Source organism: Corvus hawaiiensis, chromosome 30 (genome assembly GCF_020740725.1).
Source record: "Corvus hawaiiensis isolate bCorHaw1 chromosome 30, bCorHaw1.pri.cur, whole genome shotgun sequence".
Classification (NCBI taxonomy): Eukaryota; Metazoa; Chordata; class Aves; order Passeriformes; family Corvidae; genus Corvus; species Corvus hawaiiensis.
The window spans coordinates 156,342-182,071 of NC_063242.1; the positions used below are offsets into that span (position 1 = coordinate 156,342).

Consider the following 25,730-nt stretch of genomic DNA (forward strand, 5'->3'; position numbering starts at 1 on the left):
GACAGAATGGAAAGGTCTTAAGCAAAGACACCTCCTCCTCATTTTGGTGTGACCTCCCAGGGAATTCTGCTATTCTGAGAACCGAGGATGATAAACTACAGCAGAATAAAACCCCGAGAGAAAAGGGTCAACTGAAACAATAGCACTGTAGCAAAACTCCCCCTTTACAAACAACTGAAGGAAACATCTGTAGGTTTTGCCCTTGTGCTGTTCTTGAAGGTCTTAAAGCTTCTTTTATTGTAACACCTGCAGGGCTGAGGAGACTGAGTGTGCCAGCACTTCCATTACCACCTCTTTTCTGAGGCCTCACCATTAAAACTGGGGTTTTTATTCATAAGCAAAAAAAGTGGAAGATACTTGCAGCAACACCTTTCTGCTGCTTTTTAGAGAAATTTATACACAGAATATTCAGCATTTCTGTGAAGAGAGTGACTGTGTAAGTTGTCATAAGTTTTTTGTGCTGCATAATTAAGAGAACCAGCACAGAAAACTTGAGGACTTCATGGCATACACGAGCTTTTCAGTGATTTCCTATAAATTCCAATCATGCATATTTGAAAGCTGCTACCATCACCATTAAAGGGATACTTTGTTACTCTGCATTGCCTCTATTGACTGTATTCCAGTTTACTGGCTTGCCATGAACATTTCATGTATTTTGATACACAGCATATTCTTGGATTGCTGCAAGGTTTGCCTTATCATAGGTTTGCAATTCAACTTTGAGACTTTCCATTTGGATGCAAAATTATTGCTTTTTGAACTGGCAAGGAAAGTGTAGTACACTTGAATAAGGATATATATTTAAAAAGAAAAGTTTACATCTAAGCAAAATATACACATGTACTATTTTCATGTATATTTGGGTGGAAAACTCAAAGTCTATTAGTAGTAGCCTTAAAATTCTAATCTTAAGTTGATTGAAACATTCTCAGATCCACTGTCTAGTATTAGGATATTTTCCTTGAGAAAGGCTGAAAGTACACAAACAAGGACAATAGAATTTTGCGAAATTCAACAGATTTTGTAAGAACAAAGAAATTATCATATACATGTATGATTAAGAACTAAGGATAAATAACAGTTTCAAATGTGGTTTGCTTTCTTTTTTTTAACTCATTTGCAATTTTCTACCAAAAAGTAGCTACTGGGACTTGGCTGGATAGATCTGAAGGGTACTTTTATCAACAGTAAAGTTTTTAAAATTTTGCTCACATGAAAATTCATATTTTAGTTAAACTAAAGATGTGTTCTCATAGCACATTCACCAAAGCTCACCATGCAGCCACAGTTTATTGTCTATCAAATGCTAAGCTAAAAGAATTGAACAAATGCAGCATCCGTTCAGGAAATCTATTTTCAGTCCAATACCTTCACCAGATGATGCATCACACTCACACCAGGAACGTATGTGCACTTCCAGAAATTCATAGCACAGTGCAAGTGAATTTCCTTTTTGTATACTAGTTCATCATTTCATTTCCTTCCCCTCCAGATCTGGGGTGTACACATTATTCCATCTGTATCACTAGCAAAAGATAGTTTTACAACGGAAGTTAAAAGATGTTTATAGCTTTGCAAGCATTTCAGACAAAAGTTTATGAAGGGATATATTGCTTTTACAACAAGTAGAATTGTAGACTCAAAATAATTTATGTTGTAAGGGAACCTGAGCGGTCACTTAAACTCTTTTTCAAAGAACACACGTCAAAGCTAGATGAGAGTATTCGGGTCCTTGTCATGTTTTGAGGTTCTCCAAGGATGGAAATAACTCCACCTTTCTGCTGATGTGTACAAAGGCTTAAACAATCAAAATGTTATTTCCCCCCCCCGCCCCATTATCTTTTGAGCACTTCCCTAGCTATAACTTGTGTCCAACACCCCATGTTTTTGCTCTGCATCTCCAAGAAGAGTTGGCTCTATATTCTTTATAATCCTCTTTTGGCAGAGCAAGGCAACAATGTGACCAACCCCTCCTCGACTCCCCCAGCCTTCTGGTTCTCCTCATGCATCATACGCTTGCGCCTGTGAATAGCTTGCCAGATTTATCTCATCTATCAATGTATGATTTTAAATATACGATCTATGTCATCTTACCTGTCAGGAAGCTTTTCTTGCTGACTGTTACTATACCTTATCACTTTAAAATATGTTTTACAATAATCTTCTTTCTGGTTAAACAGAAAATTTCATAGCTAATCTTTTCTGTTAGGCCAGTGAATCTATTCTAAAAAAGTACCAAAACACTTGCTCCTACGCAATCTGCTGTTCCAAACCAAACAGACATGTTTGGTTTATTTAATTACAAGGTGAATAGGAGAAACTGAATCCAATTCAGGTAACAAGATCCTCCACACAGTTTATCAGGTTACATTTCCAAGCCAATAAGACAGTTATTTTTTCTCATTAGCACCTTGAATACTGTGCTGGTTTTGGCTGAGGTAATTTTCTTCACAGTGTCTAATATAGGGCCCTGTTTTGGATTTGTGCTGAACACAGGGGTGATCATATAGAGATCATTTGGTTATTGCTGAGCAGGGCTTACACAGAACAAAGGCCTTTTCTGCTTTTTGTACTGCCACGGTGGTGAGGAAGTTGTGGGAGGCTGGGAGGAGACACAGACCAGAGACGTGACCCCAGCTGACCAAAGGGATATTCCAGACCGTATGACATCATGCTCAGTATACAAAGTGGGGGGAAGAAGGAGGAAAATTTGGAGCATTGGCATTTGTCTTCCCATGTCACTGTTACGTGTGATGGGACCCTGCTCTCCTGGAGATGGCTCAACACCAGCCTGCCCATGGGAAGCAGAGAATTAATTCCTTGTTTTGCTTTGCTTCTGTGTGTGGCTTTTTCTTTCCTTATTTAACTGTCTTTATCTCAGCCTGTGAGTTTTCTAGCTTTTACAATTCTGATTCTCTCTCCCTGATTCCATTGGTGGGAGAATGAGTGAGTGGCTGTGTGGTGTTTGGTTGCTGGCTGGGGTTAAACCATTGCAAATTTATATATTCTTCCTAACAAGTACCCTTCCCATTCAGAAAAGTGTGTTCAAAAACATGAAAAAAGGCATTAAGAGGACAAACAACAGCTATATTAAAACTCCAAACTATTTCACCGCTGATATAAAAATTTAAAAATATTTTAAAAATCACAAGCCATTAAACCTGAATTTACAAGATCAAAAATAAACTCTTCTCCTCATAAAAAGGGGAAACGGGTCCTGTTCTGGTAATATGACTAAGATTATCCTGAACTGCCAAAATAAATTACTGTTTGTTTCAGTAATCCTTTGCATGTATCACCTTCTTTCCAGAAAGAAACCCCAGCTTACTAACATTCAGTTAGGGGACAAGTGTGGGTGTTATGTGTTCTGAACTGGTGAGGCACAGCCATAAGCCAAAAGAAAGTGTTGTACAATAGGGAAAGTAACCTATGAGACTTCAGAAGGCCAAGTGTGGGCTCCATGTCTGTGCTAGTGCTAATTTTTCAGTGGCAGTAGCAATGAGCTGAGATGCTCAGCAAGAGGGTAACAAAGAGGAAGAAGAACTGATGGGGAGGCCTTCCTCACAAAGGCTGGGGGGCCCTGGGCCTAACAAAAGTCGTCTTGAAATCCTCTTCAGCACTGTCTTTTCTGACAGGTTTTGTAAGCAGAAGTGATTTGAGATATTTGGCTTAGATAGGCAAACCTATTCATGCCCTGCAAATGAAGTTCTGGATAATGTATGTTAATTTGGGATTAGAGCAGTCTATAATACAGATGTAATAGACAGCTCCAACCTTTTCTGCAGACACTAAACTGAGAGAAAAACTGCTTCTTTTCACCATGTCTGAGCCCCAAATGGTTCTTGAATGTGAAAGTGCCTTAGATAATCTGGGTATCAGGAGCAACAAAGCTACACCTAACACCGTGCTCACAAGCTTGCCCTGGCTTTCTGTAGTTCACCCAGGTGCATAGTTTGTGCTATTTTCCAGTTTTCTTTTTTCCAGTTACAGCCCATGGGAAACACCTCAAATTTCAGTTAGAAGGCACAGTGTTCACACAAAGCACATTTTTATAACAATTATTTTGTCCTTAAGAGAAACAACAAAAAAAATGACAAAACATTATCAAGCCTTATCTCCAGCATGTTCATTTAAAGGATTTTAACAGCAAACATAGTTCTGGATGATGACATGTTGAAACGGTAAAAAAGAAATTGAAGAAGAAATATTAACAAGTGCTATGTTTTATGGTCTCTAAACTAAGAGCTGCTCCACATAATTTGTTTTCTAAATTGTGTACTGTTTCATAAAAAGAAAGTAGAACTTGATTGATTCCTATGCGAGAGTAGACAGAGCAAGGAAGAAAATTGATTATTAAGAAAATAAATATACTTGGTATTGTCAGGAAGGAAAAGAAAACTGTATAGGGAAATAAATGTACTTTTGCCAGCAGTGGCTGCTTCTACATTTCCGATACCCATCAAGTTCCGAGTGTGCCTCGGCAGGATTAGGTAAATAGCAAGGCTTGTACATGAGTTTTATCTATGATTTGCCTCAAAAAGCACTCTATCATAACAGGTCAGTTTGAAGGTAGGTCTATCCTACCTTCAAACAACAAACCACTTGTCTTTTGATAAAAAAGTGAAAAAGAGGAAAGACTATCACCCACTCCTGAAATGCTGATGGCAGCTGGAAAAATAAATGAAGAGCCATATTCCATGCTAACTGCAGCTTGCACAGTCTTGCTTCAGAAATAGTAAATTAAATTGGTGTTTACTTTACAGAAATCGAGCTGTTGCAGGATTATTATTATTAATATTTGAAGTCACAGACATAGCCATTCAGTGATTAAATACCAGTATTTACAGCTGTTTGACAGCAGCTCTCCAAAAATGTTTCGGAAATTTTTCATGCCAAAGCTATTCGTTAGTTATAATTAGCATTAACTAACAGCTTTTTTAATAGTGTCAGTGGGCTAGGCAGTAAAAAAAAAGGCCCCCTAAAGACAATGTGTATTAGCATTAGTAACATGAGAAGCTACTCTTGGCTCTCCTCTAATGAAAAAGAAATACTGAAATTAGAAATCTGGGGTGTTTTCCATAACATGTTTCTATTATGTCAGTTCAAATCTACTGAAGACCACCATGGCAAAAATGGGTAAGTTGGCTTTACAAAATCTATCAGTACACTAAAAGGTGTTTTATAGTTAATGCTTAAATATTGCCAACATGTGGCAAAAGCCCAGGGCAAGCGTCTATATTTAATTCTGATGATATGAAAAGTGAACTTTTTTCCTTACAAAACAGATTTAGCTGAGAGCGTAAGATTCCCTCTCTATCAATAAAGAAAGATTTTACTATACATACATACTTAATTTTACTTTACATCTTTCAACAAGGGAAGTGAAGCAAGTAATAACTATTGTAAGATTGCAAAAGGAAAAAAAATGGAATGTGGACTAACAAATTTCTGTGTAAAGAAAAGCTTTTTTTTGATTTGTATGGCTACTTTGTATTTTACCTCAATTGTTATAAAGGAAATTATTAATGACTGTTTTACTTCACAAAAGTCTAACAGTCAGTACACAACAAAGGATCATTTATTTCATTCTTCTTCCAAAACACTCAACTTGAATTTAATTAATCAGATTTATGCAAGCATTTTTTCATTTACCTGCAGAGTATCAAATATTATTATACCCAAAAAAATGATAACTCATTTGGGATAAAATGTAAGAAGAAAAGCCATGGTTTATATGAGCTAGTAACAGTAAAAATCTCCACAGTGAGTGATATTACTCAGATTCAGCACAGTCATTTAGGGCTCAGAAAATAAATGAATGTGCTATTTTCAAATTTAGAACATCCTTTTTTCACTGTCTGAAGAAAGGCATAAAGGCTGGCTTTCCCACTCCATTCTCAGTAGGTTTTAGATAACTGAAAGAGGAAGGAAAGAGAAAAAACTACAGGGGAAGAAAAGAAAAAGGAAAATAAAAACAATCTAACAATGTACTAGCTGGCAGGACGCAATTCACCAGCCACAAAACACAGCATGGCAGCTTCTACTCTCATCATCTCTTCTTATGTCTGCCTCTCAGTATTCTTACTCAGAAAATACTTCTAAAAGTGTATTACCTGCTAACTTTAAAACATAGCACAGACATGGTTTCCTATCCATGACTATTCACATCTAGAGGCCTCACTTTTATTTATTATCATGGCTACTACTGCCATTGGTACTAATAAATAGTATTAAGGTTCAGCTGTCTTACATTCAGAAAAATAGAAAAATGAAGTGACAAACTTAAAATACTTAATACACTCAAAAGAGTGACAAACTCCAAATATGCATACAACATGTCAATTTTTCATTTATTTTATTGAAAACTCTCTGCTGTAATGTAGTAACAATATTATTATAGAATTTAAAGAAAACAGTTTAAATCCAGAATTTAAAGCTACATTTAGTAGCTGCACACTGTCACAGAGGCAGGTGAGTCCTATCAGCTTCCAATAAGACATTGCTTCTCAAAATACACCTTGCCTTAAAGTTACTAGGCATCACTAGAAACCATGTTTCTTTTGTAATGCTACAAAGGAACCTGCATTTTAATACACTGCATTCTCCCCAGCTCCAAGTAGCTCTTTTTGTTTTGAGACTGAAAAATTAATGACTTTGTACATTATTTCTGAAGTTGATGTTGTGATAATCTGAAGCTACCCATTAAGAAATGAGTAGCCCCACATATGATGTAATACACAAGCAAACAAACAATCAGAGTGCACAAAGACAGGTGCTTCATGTCCTGGAAGAAAACCCAGCAGTGGTTAAAGCACTGCAGAGAACAAAGGAATACAGGCAAAAAGCAGACACTCTGTTTAGACAAGCCATCGACAGTTCCTCTGAAGAAGAAAAAGATGGATGACCACTAGTATTATGATGTTCTTGTGTATACTCAAATGCAATACCTCTTTCAGCCTTTGACAAGGCTGAGCTGATGATGTGGAACGTGAGTTAACTATTAAAGGAGTTCACTAATTCTTTCTCCCCACAAAAAAGAGTTTTTGACAGGTAGAAAAGGGTTGCAAAAGCTGCTAGGGAACAGGATAATACAGATTTGAAGTGGCATGCTTTAATAGTTCCTCTAATTTTACTAATAGCTCAACCACTGAGTATTTTTTAGAGATGAAGAGTTGGTTTGCTTTTGACTTGCCATTTTATGTCATGGCATTTGCAGTGTAGCAATTGGTCAAAATAAAGCTTACGCAAACACAAAACTGCTTGAACTCATTGTAATATTACAACTGACTGTGACTGCTTCACACTACAACACTTTGGTTTTTATTCGGTGCTTTTAAAAAAATCAAAATAGGCAGTGGATTGTTTGCAGAAGTTCTTACCTCCTCTGTGGACTACGATTCTGAGAGAATTCTGAATCACTGTCCTTCGATGTTGGAGAGCCCTTATATGTGTAAAAAACATCCTCTGTTTCAGTAATATAACTAATCTCGTTTGTAAGGTTGTCTACAGATGAGTGTCGTGGTTTGCGGATTTCGTGACGTAGTCTAGGACTCCGCCTTAAAAATACAGAACACAAACACATGCAGGAAGATTAGAATATTTCACAAAACTTTATTGAAGAAAAATTTCTATCCTATTGCAGTTATGACTTGAATCTTCATAACAGGACCATAAGTCTCACTTTAAATAATCAATTTTTAAGCATTTTGTATGGTATAGTAGGTAATCATACACTGCTAGGTTCAGTACACTGAACTGATTTGGTCTTTTCACCCCTGTAAAATGCAACTTTTTAAAGTTTCAATCATAGGATAATTCTGGTTGGAAGGGACTAATGGGGGTTATCTAGTCCAACCTCCTGCTCAAAGCAGGGTCAACTAAGGCCAGAGTAGGCTGCTTAAGGCTTTACCCACTCATGTCTCAAAAAATCTGAAGGATGGAGACCACACAGTTTCCCCAGGCAATGACTGTCCAAATGGTGAAGCAGTTTTTCCATTATAGCCTGACAGAACCTCTCTTGTTTCAACATATACTTGTTGCCTCATCCTCCCACCATGCAATACTGAAGAACCTAGCCTCATCCTGTAGATGGCCTCCTCCTAAGTAATTCCAGGCTGTTACTAGGCATCTAGGAAACCCTTGCTTCTCCAGGCTGAACAAGTGCCACTATGTCAGCCTCGCCTTACAGGGTAGGTGCTCCAGCCTCCTCGATACCTTAGAGCTCGTGGTCTTTGCTGAGCTTGCTCCAGTTTGTCTTGTATTTGCAGACAAAAAGGGCTCCAGCATTCTAATAAAATCTAGAGAATGCTGAGCAAAAACAGGCTCTCACTTCCACTGACCTTCCATCTACGATTTTGTTAATTCTGCCAGGTTGAAGTGGACTTCTTCACTGTCAGGGCACACCAGATGGCTCATGTACCACTTCTGCCTGTAAAGATTATCTGGTGGTTTTCCAGAAAGCTGAACTGCAGGCAATACTGTTGCACTGGGCTCTTACTTCCCAGGACTTTGTGTTTGTTGAATTTCACACATTTCCTATTGGCTCATTTCTCCAGATTATTGAGATCCCTTTGGAGAGCAGCCCTGCCTCCAGGCTTATTGATTCATCCCTCCAGTTTGGTGCCATCTGCAAACTTTATGATCAAGCACACCATTGCCTCCTCCATGTCATAAAGATGTTAAGCAGGGCAGGTCCCAAGAGAGACCTCTGTAGTCATCTACTTTTTGTTGTTGTCCAGGTAGAGTGTGACCCATTAACACCTCTCCTCTTAGTCCAGTCATCCAACCATTTCAATGTTTTTTTTAAAACTACCCTGTTGTCCACCCATCCAGAAACATAATGTCTTAACTCAGGTATAACATTTTGGCAGACAACATGAAAGCCTTGCTAAAGCTGAGGTAAGTGACATCCACCCTTCTGTTGTCATACATATTCTCAGAATAACAATGTTTAAATATATATGTACACACTACATAATTATCCTGCTAGAGTACATACAATTAGAAACGGTAGGAGGCTAGAAGGTGTGGAAAAGGCTGAAAATAGATTTACCAGTTGGGGGTAACAGGAGGTGATCGAGAAGGAAGGCTTTTGGTCTCTAGGTGCTCAACCGATAAGGATCGTCTCATAGATGGGTTCCAAACCATCCCACCTATCACTTTTCTGCAGTACTGGTTGTTTACAGACCTGAAAAGCAATAAAACAACTATATGTGAGTTATTTTGCATAGAAAGCTTAAATGAAATAAGGTATGATTATGAAAGTCAACTTCATAATTTAAAGCATCCCCTGTGCTTACCCCTCCTTACTTATGCATTTACATTCTCACAGAGACATTTGCTGTCCCTCACTTGTGACAATAAAAGTGATTGTTAATCCCTGCTACATTGCTAATCACAAGCCTGGGTAAAAATAACTTTTTCTGAGAATTATTTTTAACTCAATTGTGTTTAAGACGACAGAGAGGAAAACAGGAAATTCAGTATGTCCTACTGGCACTGAACTGAGTGCCTGACAAAACACAGTTCAAATACAGGTAAAATGTTCTGGAGCTTCCCTGTTAATACTCATAAAGGAGTAACAATTCACCAAGAGCTTCACTGCACACAGGACAACTTTACCCATCTATCTGCTACCTCATCAATTAAGAGCTACACCAGACAACACTCTATTTCCAGAAGGAAGCCACTTTTGAGTGATGTACTCCTTATAGAGATAAATCATTAAAGAAAAATCTGACATGAAAATAGGACCTCCAGGTCTGGACTGCTTCTTATGACAAGAATCTGACGAGAAAAGGGCTGCATCAGGACCAGAAACACAGCTAGGAAAGCAATAAAAGTATCTTACTAGTGAAATAACACAGCATAAAGAAAATCTTTAAGTAGGCTGAAATTGAGATAAACTAACTTTCATGCATCATTTTTTACAGCATTCCACAAGTCAAGCTGAGAGATAAACGGCTCATCCTTGAGTTTACAGGCCTAGGATTTCTCATGGAAGAAACAATTTATTAGTTATGGAGAAAAACACCTTTGGGTCATTAAGCCCTGAGCTGTACATAATGGGCAGGTACGATAGCAGACTATGTTAAGGACCTTACTATAGAGCTGAAAATTTTACATAGCATTAAAAAAAAAAAAAAAAAAAAGCCTTACTTAAGCTGTGGCTATTATGCTAAAATCAAACCTTAAGCATGCTTTGCATTGTACTACTTTTTGCTTACGTAAGTAAAAGAAAAAGCAACCCATAACTTTTTTTCATATATACTGAAGTATTTCATATATCTTGTTCCTCATTTTAAAGGAAATCAATTCCTTCATCTTCTAAATGTACTTTAAAAGCTTCTCCCAGTAAAGAAAACAGAGGAAAAACTTAGTATGAAGCACCTACATATCAAAATCAGCTACCGATGTATGTTTTCATGCCTAGCAAACAAAGTCCATCAGCTCAGGAGAGGATTTTGCCTATACTACTCATTTTATTTTTCTAAGACTTTTGAATACAACGATAAGGCACCAACTACTCTGATCTTCTTCAGAAAGAGAGTTTTTCAGAGAAGACTTACACAGTTGGAGCAGAGGGAAAGACTGGAAAAAGAGGACGCATTATGAAAAATGCATTGTGAAGAACTCCACATTAATCAGCTTTTCTTTTTTACAAGTGGCTGTTCATGCATTTTCCAATACAAACAACTTGAAGTGCAACGTAACTCATGTGATGGAAACCAGAACCCTAAACCCTAACTCTAATCTTAAATCCCTAATCCTAACCACAAAATCACTCATACTGTATGTTCTGTAGATGTTTCAGTTAAGGCACAGAAGATAAATAATCTCCTGAACTTCAAGTAGCTGCCCTTCAGATGCCAAATATCAGCATATTTCTCGGCAAACATTCTGGGAAGCTGCCAAAGCCTTTCTGGAATGGCCTGTACAATCTTGAATTGATGCTTCCTTTCTCCCGTCTATTACTGAGGCTATCCTTGGTGAAAAATACAGATACATTTTTAGCTTTTCAACACAGAATGAGAATGCACCTAGGAGAGGTCATTCAGCCTTCAGTCCAGAATTTACCTCTCAGGATCTGGGAGATGTGATTCAGTCTGCTCCTAGAACAAGGTTTACAGGTGATTCATACAACTCAGCAGCCTAATTTAAATGGAATGCCACTAGTACCTAAGCTAAGAGAATCAAGAAGGGCACAGGTATGTGCAAATAAGAAATTGTACTCAAGTACTGCAACTATTTGAACTGATGCAATAAATGCTAGGCTATCTGCCTTGCATAAGTGTAGAAGAACATAGTACATGAAAGCCACAAATTCCATAGGAAAACCTGTGATACTGAAGAGGGTAAAACCTTAATGTAGCACCCTTCAAAGCTGATGGCAGCATCATGAAAAGAATTATTGACCACGAGTCGATCTTAAAACCTCCAGGATTGCCTGATGTGGTCAGTGGAGTCTTTGTCTGCACACTTGGTTTTGTGGGTTGATTTGCGTGTTTGTGTTTGATTTATACAATGCAAAAATTTGTTCTCTTTCACAAGGGAGAATGCAGAATCTCTTTTTTTGGTTGTGTAGCTTCCACATGAGTTCAGAGCCATCCTTGAAAAGGAGCATGGAAACTCTTACAACTGTCTGCAATCATAAACAAGTAGGAAAGTGAAAATTTTCAATATGTGAAATATAACCTCAGAAGTGACTTTGTCATATTTTTTCTTAAATCTTTTGAGAAAATAATTTGCTGAGTGACAATGACCAAGTTCATAGGAACTACTCAAAGTCTTTCAAAATTACTGTTGCTTCTTATGGACTTTAGCAGTCTTTCATAGCAATGGTTGCTGAGTTTCTTCTTCCTCAAGTAGATCCTAAAATTCACATTTAATGCTGGTATAAATAAGGCCAAAGAATGCATTAGTACAGAGGTTATCATTAAGCTGATGGAAGGTATCACTATAACTGATTCTCCCCCTGGAGATTTCTTAAAAGTATAAGTAAGCAATTCAGCAGAGACAATGCCTCAGAGTACTGAAATTACTGAAAAGAGTTCTTTCTTAGTAACTCAGATCAACAATGAGAACTGTCCCATATGCTACAGACCATTAAGAAATTGTAACAGCAGATATGTCAAAAATAAAATGTTTGGTAAAAATTGGAATGATACTAAACTGGCACCCTTTGGAACTCATACTGTTTTCTTTCTTAACATTACAAAGGCAGTGCAATGCCTGTGTCTATATATACATGTGTAGGACGATCAGGGTTTTGAATCTCTTTGCAAATTTGAAAGAAATAAAGGACTCTAGGACCTGACAATCCTGCAAACTTTGAGAGAGCCACCTCCTCAACTGGAAAAACAAGGTCATAGCACTCCATAAATGAGTTAATTCTAAAAATAGGGATCTGCAAAAGTTAGAAAATTAGAATACTGTTCATACAACTACTTGGTTTTCTGTGATCTAGAAACCAGATCATCTAGCTATGACCTAGTACTAGGTGAAAACATGGAATTACACTCCAGCATGAAACATAACATTTTATTGACTTCCTACTGTTGGACAGCCCTCATGGGTTAACTGCTTCATTTCCAAGAAATACCAGTGCACTTGGCATCAATTTCTGCAGTATCAAAAGAGACATAGGAGTGTGAAAAGCCAGATAACCACCAAAGTCTGAAAATCTATTTGAAGTATGTTGACATAATTCAGAAGTTGAAGCTTATCCAAACAGAAGAGAGAGAATCAGTCTGGCAAATTAAATGTAAAGTTAAACTCTTAAGGGAATACAAAAAACTCATAAAATCACATTACCCATGAACAAAAAGAAACCAGTAAAATACTTCTCCAAAAATCATGAGAAAAAGCAGGTTTCTAGAGAGTCTATAGATCATCAAAGGGTCAAAGAACCCCCCATAGTCTCATATCTAGAGAAGATAATGACACAAGACTTTCTTTTTCATTCACTATTAACATGAAATATTTTTAATGTTTCATTACAGAATGTTTTTTGGGGGGTGGGTGAATCGGGATGGGATATGGATGAGACAACAGCAGGACATGACACCTTTGTAGTTAATTGCTGATAAATTTAACAACAGAACAAATCAACATAATGGAAGAAATCACTGTGACTGATAATTATCAAAAGAGTCTAAAAGCCCCTAAGATAAAAGAGCAGAACTACTCAAGTAAAATTTCCCACTTCAAAAGTCACACAGGATGGCCAAAATAAAGGCCAATTGCAAAGAAATGGAGAAGGACATTATGATGCTAAGTGACTGGACAATAAACTGGCAACTTAAATTTAATGAAGATAGGACCCAGTTACTGTATATGGAGAGGAATAATCCCAGCTTCATATAGGAAAATTACAGGTTTAAAGAATTACTTTGGGATAACTAGATCTTAGGTAACACCAGGAAACTACCAGCTCTGTAACTAGAATCCAATGAGGAAAATAAAGGATTAGAAGAGACACAACAGGGGTATCTTGAATACCTGAATGGGAAAAGGGTTTTCATCTTTATGTCAGTAATAAGTGGTTGGTATGATGCACTCCAGAAATTGCCCTAACATATTAAACAGAATGTGTACATGACACTAATGGCTAAACATTTCAAAACAAATCTGTTCTGCAAATTCTCTTACCGGATCATTAGCTACATGACATTTTTCCTTTTCAGTGTTTTTACACTTCAGACTGAAGCAGCAAGTTGAAAAAATAGCAGTAAAACATATATTCAAACACCTTTTGAGGCAATTATAAGAAAAGTGCTATTGTAAGGAGAACACATTGCAGAAAGTGAAACCACAACTGTGTAACTATTCAAATGGTTCATATATGGACTGGAACAAAGCTATGGACAGGACTGAACTCTGCCACTCCAACTTGAGCAAATCCTCCCATTCCCATCATAGAGCAAAACATGCTTTCATACAATACTTACTTTGCTGGATTTCTAGAACCCAGAGTCCAATAATGTGATAATATCTTTTTTTCATGAGGTAGTGACTTCTTTGCCTGAAAAAATGTGTGATGCTCTACACAAGATTTCCAAAGATTTTTGCATGCTCTGTAATTTAACATGTTGAAGGCAACAATATGCTCTCTGGATTCATTCTGTAACAGCAGGGAACACCATGTTTCAACACATACAAGTGGATGAAACAGTAAACAAGGTTATAAAACAACAATAAAGTTATTTCAAGCTTAAACATGAAACATACATTGAGGAAAACAAACAAACAAATCAGCATATAGTAGATTTTGAGCTGGAGATGGCCAAAATACCTCAGTGACCATATGAAATTCCAAACTGCAAAATGTGCATTTTAACAAGTTAACGAAATGTTAATGAAATATTTAAGTCTAGAGTGGTAAAGATTTTGTATATACGAGTTGTCATGTTATACAGATAAACGTATTTCCAGGTTTCCAGTCAGATTTTGAGCTCCTAAGACAAACAAAATTCTTTAAAATATTCCATTAAGGGTGCAATATAAAAAGGCAAAAAGCCCTCATTCTTTGAATTCAAACTCTTAGCACAAGGCTTCAATTCAATAACGTTCTTTGAAGCACCACAGTATGCAAAAAGCATATTCTTGATAGTCTTTCAAAAGAAACTGAAGATGTTAACAGTGATCCTTCTTGGGGGAAAGAAAGTAGCTGTGATGGGACAGGAGCTGCTGGTACTGCTGATTAAATCCACTCCTGCTTGGATGATAACATGAAGCCACAATGAGGAGGATCAGAGGGCAGCAGAATACAAAACTTGTGTGTCTCGGTGCAAACTCTTACAAGTAACCTTAGTGCCAAAGTGCCAGTGAGACACAAGTGCAACACAATTGTGTCACCCATGTTTTTCCCAAGATCTTGTACAAGAGAAAGCTTTGGTTAGTTAATCTAGTTATTGATGGGAAGATAGTGGAATGAGAGCAAAGCAAATAGAAGAAGATAACATGAGACCTTGAGTCAATTGCTATCACAGCACAGCACCTCAGTGAAAAAAAGCAAGTTTTCATCACTCATCTTTTCCAGCTCCTCTAAATTATGACTGATTTTGACATCTCAACATATAATTAGACAGGCAACATTTCGCTTGCTCACAGCAACAGTCCTGTTGGGAAGTAACTACAGACTATAGTCAATCTATTCTCCTTGTGTTCTTTTTATTTCTAGACAGCATTTTACAAATGCCATGTATCAGAGATCAATCCTGCATTTTGCAAATCACTTCATGGCTAGTTCAGAGAATTTATGGCTTCAGACCCTCTTTTAGAAAACCAGTGAGACTCTCAAGAGAAAAAAAGTTTTGCCTCTTGATTTTAAGTAAGCACTGAAAAACATTTAACTGATTGCAATCTTTCAGGAATGTTTTCCCTATAAGTACTAAAGCATTTAAAAAGTATTTTCTTTTTAAGATGTGGGTTTGTTATTTGAGTCTCTTGCATACTGGAACCAATTCATCTTCTGTCAGTTCACCACACTTGCTTCTAAGTAGTTATGTAAAATAAAGCAGGAAAGCATAGTGAAATCTTAACTCAGAATTTCTTGAAATATATAAAGCATGTATCACAAGGATTTAATGATAAATGCCATGTCTGACACACTCCCCATTGGCTGAACACCACTTGAAGAGTTTTACTACTCCAGCAGACAAATAAAAGGAAGTGTACAGATATTTTTGTTGGCCTGAAGCACTGGTCTTTCAATTGCCACAAAAATTATTTTATCCAAACTTCTCAATTATACTGAAAAGCTGTAGTATAAAGATAAAGAATTAAGTACACCTAATAGTCTCTTTTTAAATTTAGACAGAAAACAGTAATGAATTTTACTTGTTACATCACATGTGTGCTTTTCTGTTGTCACAGAACCTTCTTAGCAACCTTTAAGTATGCTGGAAGTTTTAACATGGATTTAAGCTAGGAAAAATATTTTGAGAAGTTTCATAAAAATTTATTCAATTTTTAGACTAACCTTTCAATTCAATTTTTAACATAATCTTTTGTTAATAAAAATCTGCCTCACTAAGAGGCCACCTTGCAAGTCATGCTGTTAAATCTGTGTACTTTTTTGAAGGTGAGGAGAGTTCTAGTGGGATCCAAGGACCTAATGCCCATCATACTTCTCAGCTCAAGTTCTAACAGAATGGCATTTTAATGATTATCAAGAAATAAGAATTAGAGAAATTTGTGGCCATTAAGGTAAAGGGAACAATTTCACATAGCTAAAGTGTCTTGCTGGTTCAGTATAAGGAAGAACTTTTGCATTAGCTGTATGAGTATTCTATTCACAGAAAATATGAAACTATCTACAGCATAGAAAGATATATTTAGTATGCAGCAAATGAAGTTGTTTGTAAGCATTAGATAGGAACATAGAAAATAAAATTCCATTTCTGAAAGGTACAAAATGTTGGCTGTAAACAGCATAGGTCCTATTCCTGCCTTAAATCCTGTACCTTTCATTAAGCCTACATGTCATGAGCTTCTATAGCATCAGACATTCACTGATTCACCAGTCTTGCTTCCCAGTCCTTATGTAGTTCTTCAGTAGAAACAGAAGAAATACTGCGTACTCCTAATCAAGTAGCTGATCAACAGACTGAAGCAGTGGGAGGGTAAAAGAGAAGGTGAGTAGCAGGGAAAGAGATAAGGCAAGTTGATTTTTCAGAAAAGGCACATAAGGAAAGAAAAATTGAGTAAAAGAAATAAGGAAAATAAATCAATGAAACACGGCACATCCTAGAGGATTGCAAACTCATTGCCTTTGAGAACTTTCTGTAGATTTTTGTAAAGAATCTACATATGACATATAAAATATAAAAGAAGTGCAAAAGCACTCTCATCATCTTAAGTCAAACCTTGCCTATGAATATACAGTATCAGTTCCGTCTTCCCCACATTCTTTCATCTTCCTTACTCTCAGATTCATTTACCTATTTGCTTCTGTATTTCCAAGCAAAAAAATTGATCAATTCAAAGACTGACACCAACGCAATCATCTGCCCTCACACATCCCTCAAGCATCCCACTCTTCTGGTGAAACCCCTAGGACTCCACTGCCATCTCTCCTACTGCACTGCACCAGCAAGGTTTTCCAAGCAATACCACTGGAGTACTGCACACTTGATGTCCTGAATTTCAAGCAAATGGGGCTGACAAGGATGGATGCATCCACAGATTTAGGAGCACACCTGGTCTGCTTTTTCATACGTACTGAGAAGGAGTAAAAAGGCCATGCAGCTGGCTTACTTCTCCTACAGTTCTGTAGCTCTTTAAGCGTGACACTGTGTGCATTACTGTCATCTCCATAGGTTATGAAACAAAGAACTATGATCACTTAAGAGCAGGTAAGCTAAAAGAATCAAGAGCCTTGAACTGTCATCATTTATCAAATGTTTAGTTGAAAAAATTAAGATTGCTGCTCTCTTCAAAGGTGACACAGGTTTCCGGAGAGAAAAATTCTACTTTTGACAGCAGTCTTTATATAATGAACACATATGTTTTATATTAAGTCCGCAGATTGTTCTATATTGACACTTTATTCTTCTGTATTCTAAACCACTGTAAGCACACTCATTTTCAGAGAATCATAGAATGGTTTGGGTTGGAAGGGACCTTAAAGTCATCTCATTCCAAGCCCTATTTTACTAATAATTTTTGGAGAGTTCTGTTACTACGTTTGTTCTCACAGACACATTTGGAAACTGCAGTATGTAAGCCTGCCCTTATTCATATATTTGGAAATATTTAGATTTTAAAATTACTACTTATCAGTGAATTTTTAATCCTCAAACCCAAGAGAAGTTACTACTTGCAAGTGTTCACACTCATGAGGGAGTAGAATGGTTTATCAACCACTGATTTCTTCATGCAGTGAAATATATATGAATGGACTGTGACATGTCTGCATATAAACAATATATTTAGAAACTTACAGCTAGTAAAAAAACCTTAAGACCCCCCCCCACAGTGTATAAGGATATGCTCTGTGCATGCTTTGTGTGTGTGCAAGCATTAGTGCAGTAACACTGTCTCTAGGTACTAACTTCGAACATGAATCCTGAAGAGTAACGTGCATACTTGCAGACGCCTCAAATTTCAAAGAACCCACCAAACTGGGAGAAAAGAAAGACACACAGAAAAGAAAAAAAGAAGAAAACATTTTCCTTTTGGGTAAAAAAGGCCTCCCTAGAAATCTGTGTTCAGCAGACCTTCTAATCCATGTGGGTCAAGAGGTGGTCTTGTAACACAGCACCAATCAATTTAAGAGCTCATTTACTACCAGAAAGAGCCTTCATGAAGTTTAGGTACAAGTTAACACTTATCTTTTACTATGTTCTCAAGTTTTGTCCTCAACTGAATTAAAATATTTATACATCTGCTGATCACTACTTTCTGAGAGGTTTTTTTTCTGTCCTATTAAATAATCCAAGCTCTTTGTAAAAAGATACCTTAATTTATTTTTTTCATGTTGTTGCAGCACAACAAGTAATCAGGATTTCCCTCCCCATTGAATAGACTAATATTTCAACTGTTCTGCAAAGAGCACAAAGTAACCAACAGAAGCTAACTCTTGACGACAGTAGAAAAATTTTACATTAGTTTTATGAACTATCTTCACAGAATTTGCCAACTCCTAAAGCCCTCCATGTTACACATAGCAGGATATGTGCTATTCCCCTTTTCAACCTCATGTTTTTCAGCTGCAAAGCTCTCTTTTCCTCCAGGAACCTTGCTTTCTTCCTGAGCTCTGAGCCCCATAAGCTGAAGGGATCTCACATAGTCCCCCTAGACAGGATAAGCAGTTGTTTAGCAGATTCACTGCATTAAGGAACTCTACAGGGCAGGGAAAGCAACAAAGGGAAGAGCAGCAGATGCTGATGAGAAAAGGGAAATATGCTAAGTTAATAATTGGAGAAAGGATGAAGATCGGCATTTACCCAAAGTCTCCAAGGGAGAAGAAACCTCCATGAGAAAGATACAGTCCAACAGACTGAAAGGGGAGGGACTGAGTGTTGGAAAAAAAAAAAGAAAAAAAGGGAAAAAGAGAGGGAATGAGCAGACCAGAATAGCAAGACCAAGTTAACAATACAGAGTTTCAAAGACAAGTTACCACAACACAGCCTTTGATCAGCAATTTGTAGGTTACATTCAATATAAAAATATTGAATGTGACCACTTGAGCAAAACAAAATTAGAGGACTACTTACATGTTTTTGCCGTTGTTGTATAAAAAACTTTTTCCTTTTAAAGGAAATTTTTAATATGTTCACCCTAAAAAGAAAGAAACAAGCCATGAAATACTGAACAATGTTTAGAAGCATAAAACAATGAAAAATAATACTGCATACAGTGAGCCTGAAAGATTATAGCTGTAAAATATTCAATGAATAATATGCAGCCATCTCGTGTGTTGAGTGGCAAATAGATGTCCTCGTTTAATCTTTAAATAGTTCACAGCAGTTGTCTCCCACCAAATCTATTCTTGCAGCAAAAACTTGATGACATCTTCTACACTAAGCTGTACAAATGTTAAATGTGTCAAATTTTGTATAACTTCAGAGTCATATGACAACTGTGACTAAAGGAACAAAATTTAAGACCCTAATGACATGACAAGATTGGTCGTACAACAACGGAAACTTCACAGAGGCTTTGCAGAACTGGTTTAATAATGTGAAAAATATCATGTATTTGTGTTAATAACTAAACAAAACCTCTAGATAAAATCATAATTTTAGAAGGATGAAAACTGTAAGAATGAGTGTTAATATATTTTTCACTTCATTAACATTGCTATGTAATTTATGTGGTAATTTTAGAACCGAACGCCTCTTTTTATATATACACAGTGTGAATACATATTCTCTAAAGTAAAGATTACAACTGGAATTGGTGCTCAAGAAATTTTCATTTTAATTATATGCTTATCAGTTTTGCTAAATTAAACAAACTTCTACCTACCCACACACCTTCCCACAGCAAAACAAGATTTGTCTAAAATACCTAAATTTTCTCTGCAATAGTTCTACTTCGGTAACTGAAAACCTGCATTTTTCAGACAAAGAAATCTCTGATCTGTGGTTAGCTGGAATCTTATTGATGGCTTAAGGAAAGCTATTTAAGGTCTGATCAAGTCATGTTTGCCTGAAAAAAAAATCATGAAAGGGTTTTGTAAGTTTACTGCTAAGAGTCTCATAATATTTTTGTGCACTGATGCTTCACAGGATGTTAGATATCATCACATATGAACTATGCAGAAAGTCCTCTCAGTTCTGGCACAGTTTTTGCATCACTCTCATCAAGCGGGATGGCATAAAATTCATTCCCCATTGCTCATGGGAGATGCACTTGAGTTATAGAGCAACATCCTTCCTGGATACAGGAGAGTATATTTGTGAGTTGCTAACAAGAATATTCATGGCATTACCTATCCCCCCTCCTGCACAAGAGGCGGAAAACAGTGTGTGCCAATTTCAGTAAATGCTTTTCCCCATCAATTACAGAACCACAAAGAAACAGGTATTTCAAGACTATCCCTTGACAAGAAAATGATGTGAAAATTAATGGAAAATGAAAATCATATCCACTGCTCCTATTAGGCCAACTCTTTAAATACTTGAGTAATTTCTCTTGCTACCTCAAAAAACAGTGATCTGTGTTGCTCATCTAAAAGTTCTGGATTCTGAACTCTGTGACAAGTCATATAAATTTTCAGTTGTATTTACTGAGCTGCAACTCATTATATATTAATTCTTTCTTGATTCCTAGTACTACTCTGCCTGAACTAGTACCACTCAAGTTTTGTGCTTCTGGTTCTTTCTTACCACATTTCTTGACTTAGATAAAACTTCAACAAATAAGTTTTTGGAGCTATTCTCAACTTACACAGTTGCTGTCATGGTCTGCTCTTACCCCAACATAGAGCCAGCAAAAATGCAGGACACAGAAAAATAATCTTGCAGACTTAGTAAAAAACCTCCCACCCAACAAGAAAAGAGGAACCAGCATCCCAAAGTGCCAAAACTCTCTCAATCCTTCTACTCTACACCCTACTTTTTTTTTTTTTAATTGAAAAAAAAAAAAAAAAAAACCTCAGAGAAAACAAAAAAAACCCACCAAACCAAAAAAGCAAAACCAAAAAAACCCAAAATCCCCCAAAACAAAAACCCAAACCCCATGATTCACTGCATGAGCATTTAATCACTTCAAGCCAAATCAGGGCTTTAAATCTCCTTATTTTGACACTCTCCTAAGTAGAGCACCCCTCTCAATTCCCTTAATTCTTCTTAAAGTAGAACTAAACCTATTTAGCTCAGGCATGAAGAACACTTGCTACTCTGATATTTTTATTCAACAATAACTAAAAATCATTTGCAGTGCTACGCCTAAAAATTGAGTGAAGAGTCACATCTAGAAAAATCTACAAAAAGATCCAAGCAATTAAGGTGACAAAGGATTTAGACTTAACAAGTTCTTGAAGATGCCATACCCAAAAATTATTAGAATAGAATGCAGTTACTGTTATAACTGGTAGCTCAGTGGCCCTTCTCTCCCACCAATAATCTGTCCAGTGACTATGCAACATTCACAAATCATTAAATTTCATGGTTTACTTATAAAGCACTCACTTGTAGCATATTAAGAATGATGGATCCTTTGGGTCCCATCTTCCTATCATTCACAAGCATCAAAAAAGATTTGTCACTCCGTGGGCCACAGAATTGCTAATTTCTGATTAAACTGGCAGTCCTGTCCTAGCACTGAGTACTTACAGCTGGTACTTATGACTTGAAGCAAATAAAGTTTCTTTTCCTGTAAATCCTATACTTTGCCACTGAAAGATTCATCAAGAAAGGTTCTGTCCAATTTGCTATGTAAGATAGTTGTTTTCCATGTTTTAACTAGCAATGTATTATGCATTCCTCAAGAAGTTTCTCTGAAGTTTTCAAGGCAGTGGAACTGCATACACAAAATAGCATTTTATACCTAACTTTAGTTGCTTCTGATATAGAGAGTATTCATATATTTTTGCCATTAATATTTTACTTGCAAAATCAATTTGGAAATTACCACAGAACAGTTAAGCACCCCTGAGAATAACTCTGCAGAGTGTATAAAATACTGCATTAAATCCAAAGCTATTTTTTAAACCTATCTTGACTTGCACTGCCGCTGACTGATCAGTCAGCTCTTTAGGTAGGTTGCTTTGATTGAAAAGCCTTTTTTTGCCAAGGCAGAACTCTCTCACTGCCTGTGTTCCTGAAAACTTTTGGTCCCTTTTGACTACTACCATATGGCAGAGTTGTATTGTTGTCATCCACTGCAGCGTATTTTACTTAAAATTTTGGAAGGAGTGCTCTGATGGTGTTTGCTGCCACCTTGAGTTCTACCTCGTTAATGGTGAAGTCTGCACAGTTGACAGGAAAAACCACTTGGTACGAATGGTGTTACATAAAAAGCCTAAATAAATACCACTTCAGGCATTACAGAAATATATCCTGCTTTGAGGTCTAAAATAAAAGTGAGAATCCATACTACAAATACATCTCAAGCAACTCTGCTCTGGTGGCTTTCAGTGTTTGCTTGTTTTGGTGGGGATCAGGGAATGGACACCATTCCCACACAAAGAATTATGATTACCTCATGCACGATGCCAGAAATAAAATACCAAAAAGTTAGTCCCTGTGTAGGTAGCTTTTGCTTTCAAGATAAAAAGAAATTTTTAGAGAGAGAGAGAGAGAGAGAGAGTGTAGGAAAGCTTGGAACAATTACATTAGCTGTCAGCTGAAAATATTACTGCCTAAACCTCATATTTTAGAGTGGGAATTATTTGAACTGAAAAACCTGTGGGTTTTATTTTCCTCAATTTCTTTCTGTAAATGAGAATAGGCTTTTGTGAAAAATGTTTTAGTATCTGTGTTTTATTCCATGGTGCTCTCCAGGAACAAAAGTAGCACAGGAAGTTGTAGACTCCTCCTGTCTTGTGTGCTATAAACTATCTTTCCCTTCCTTAAAAAATTAATATAGTCACAGATTTTAAAATGCCATTGTTCTATGGTTTTCAGGACCAACTATTATCCATTCACACCTTACTTAGGTCAACTAAGTTGGCAGAACAAGACTGGCAGAAGACAGAAAATATGCCTCCAGCTGGCAGTTTTTAAAACCTGCAGCAGTTCAAAGAAGCTGAGAGGCTGATGTATGAAAGAGAAGCACTCAAGGCACAAAGATGAAAGATAAAAGTCTTTTATGCTTTAATGTGCATTAGAAATTGAAAAATACAAGTTTTCACTGTGCTGCTGTATGAGAGCATTATTATTGACATACATTTACCTAGGATGATTGCAGTATATCCCAGGGAGTTGAAATGCAACTCACAGCAAAGGAAAAAAAAAAATCCAGAGACTATGCAGTGTAATTTCCCCTAGAATTTTAATTGAAACTGATTTTATTGCTTTTTTATAGGAAATAGCTGTTTGGTTGGGTTCATAAACAAAAGGATGGAATGACTCTAGTATTTAAAGAAAACAGCTAGGGAGATTTTTTCTTTTGTATAATTAAGGGCCAAAAAGCAAGTACAACCCATTGGAATGCATTTTTCTGTCATGATTAAGAACACTATACTATCTTATTAAAAAAGTTATTCAGAAAAATTTTTACAAATTCAACAAAGAACTTATGTATAACATGACAAAACTATAGTGTTATCAAGCACAAAAAACCAAGTTCATATTTCTTTTAAAAAAGAAAGACTGGAAAAAAATTCTTTCTGATCCAATCCAAAAACCTTAAGGAAATGCCCAGACTCTGTATAATTTCTAATTCAGGTTGTAATTTTAAGTATGGTATAACTAATAAAGCCCAAAAGCACTTTTAAAAAAATTATAGCTTATGTAACTTCTCATGTCATTCACATTAGAGTTCTTCTGCACATTATTTCTTTGCAGAGGTTATTTGCTACAGCACTATCATGCATTCTAATGTTTTATGTATCAGAGAATAATGTAAAGGTCTCTCCTCTGCTGACTCCAAACCTTGTTAATGTTATATATCCATATTTGATGAGATTTAAAAAAGTCTAAATTATATTATCCTACTTCCTGTAAATCTGAAACTCCAAATAACTCATTTTACATTTCTACTCCAAGAAGCAAATATCTTCTTGCTGAACGCCATGTTAAAAAGTTCTGACTGTACTTAATTCAGACTGAATTAGCTGCTGGGCTTTAATAGCAATACTGACTGGTTTTGTTTGCTCTTACAGAGACATTATTGGGCATAACTGCAGCAAATCTCTAAGACCACAGGGTCCTCCTAATCATGTACTCATACCTGTATGCAAATTAACTTGATCAAGATTTCACACAGTGCAAGGACTTCAAAAGTCTTAGAGATTTAAAAGCCTAGGCAAGTTTTCATTTTTATCTGAACACAAGGAAATACCACAATCTTCCATAAAGAACAAATGTAAGTATTGTAGGTTTCTTTGGAATAAATGTGAAAGCAAATGGAAGTAAGATTGTAAAAACGGACATATTTCTTCACAATAAAGGAATTTACCAGGGATAGAAGCTTGTACAGATGAGTTTTCTATATATAGCAATTCCACCAGATGCAATCCCAATCATAAGATCTAGATTATGGAGATCCTGAAAAATAAAAACACTGTAAGAACAGAGATGTAGTTTGTGTCATTTACATTTATCTACTAATAAGTTTATTTTCAAGCTTTCTATACTTAAATTGCAACGCTTGAGGAAAAAATTCAGTGACATTTTTGAGTATTGATTTTCATGCATGTCTTTCCTTTGATGTTATCTATTACATATTCTAAATATTATTCATTCATTAAAACAAGTTGTAATGTTCATCCTACTACCCTGGATATTCCTTAGGTCTGTATCAAGAGTAAAATTGCAAGTCTAGCCTTATTCATTTCAGGAAAGAAGTTGAAGTACTTCCAAGATTAGTCAGGTAATTGTCACAGAATTTTGGGAACTCAACAAAAATTCCCTAATTATAAGCATTTTAAAAAGAGAGAGGAAATAATTCCTTACTTTTTCCTAAAAAGTCTTACCAAGAAAGAGTGCACAGAAGGTGATCACAATTTTGCATATGAGAGTATGTTGGAGAAATACACGTGTACATGAATATTTGATATGCTAAATGAAATCCATTATTAACAAAATCAAAAGCTGTGCATTATCTTAACACATGCAACTGTGAAAAAGAAATCATAAATTTACAATCCTTTCTAGGTATTGAGATACTCAAGAGGAAATACATTCTTCCATATAAACAAACATTGAGTTAAAAAAAACCAAAAAGGCAGGGAGGAGGATGCTGGATGGTCATTTTGAGCCTAAACCCAGACTGATGTTAGAGAAGTTAGAAATCTTGACTTCCCGTTTCTTATGATCAATACATACTAATATGTTATTACACAGATTTCTAAACAGAGCTAAATGCATACATAAATCCACATGTAAGTAGAATCCACTGTTTAAAATACCAGGTTTGACTCAAAAGCAGTTTCAGACTGTTTTTTTAAAGGACAGCCAGTGATACCAGACTCTTTTAAAGCCTTCAGTAGCACAGTTGCTCCTCTAGATGGTACTCTGGGCTCAATTAATAGATAGCTTTCCTCCATGTCCAATCCCAATTTCTTTATATTAATAAGGTGTAGTAAAAACGGAACAGGTAGTACATGCTCT

General features: G+C 36.4%; 1 protein-coding gene across 4 annotated transcripts in view; it reads right to left on the reverse strand.

Moving 5' to 3' along the window:
• PTPN3 (protein tyrosine phosphatase non-receptor type 3) overlaps window positions 1-25,730 on the reverse strand; it is a 165,064-nt gene that overhangs the window by 39,241 nt on the left and 100,093 nt on the right. For all 4 annotated transcript variants that reach the window (XM_048289437.1, XM_048289436.1, XM_048289438.1 and 1 more), the window contains 5 exons: window positions 24,577-24,665; window positions 19,224-19,287; window positions 13,953-14,125; window positions 9,056-9,190; window positions 7,383-7,559 (listed from right to left, as the gene is read on the reverse strand). In XM_048289437.1, coding sequence (XP_048145394.1) covers window positions 7,383-7,559; window positions 9,056-9,190; window positions 13,953-14,125; window positions 19,224-19,287; window positions 24,577-24,665 — 638 coding nt within the window. The remainder of the gene's footprint in view (window positions 1-7,382; window positions 7,560-9,055; window positions 9,191-13,952; window positions 14,126-19,223; window positions 19,288-24,576; window positions 24,666-25,730) is intronic.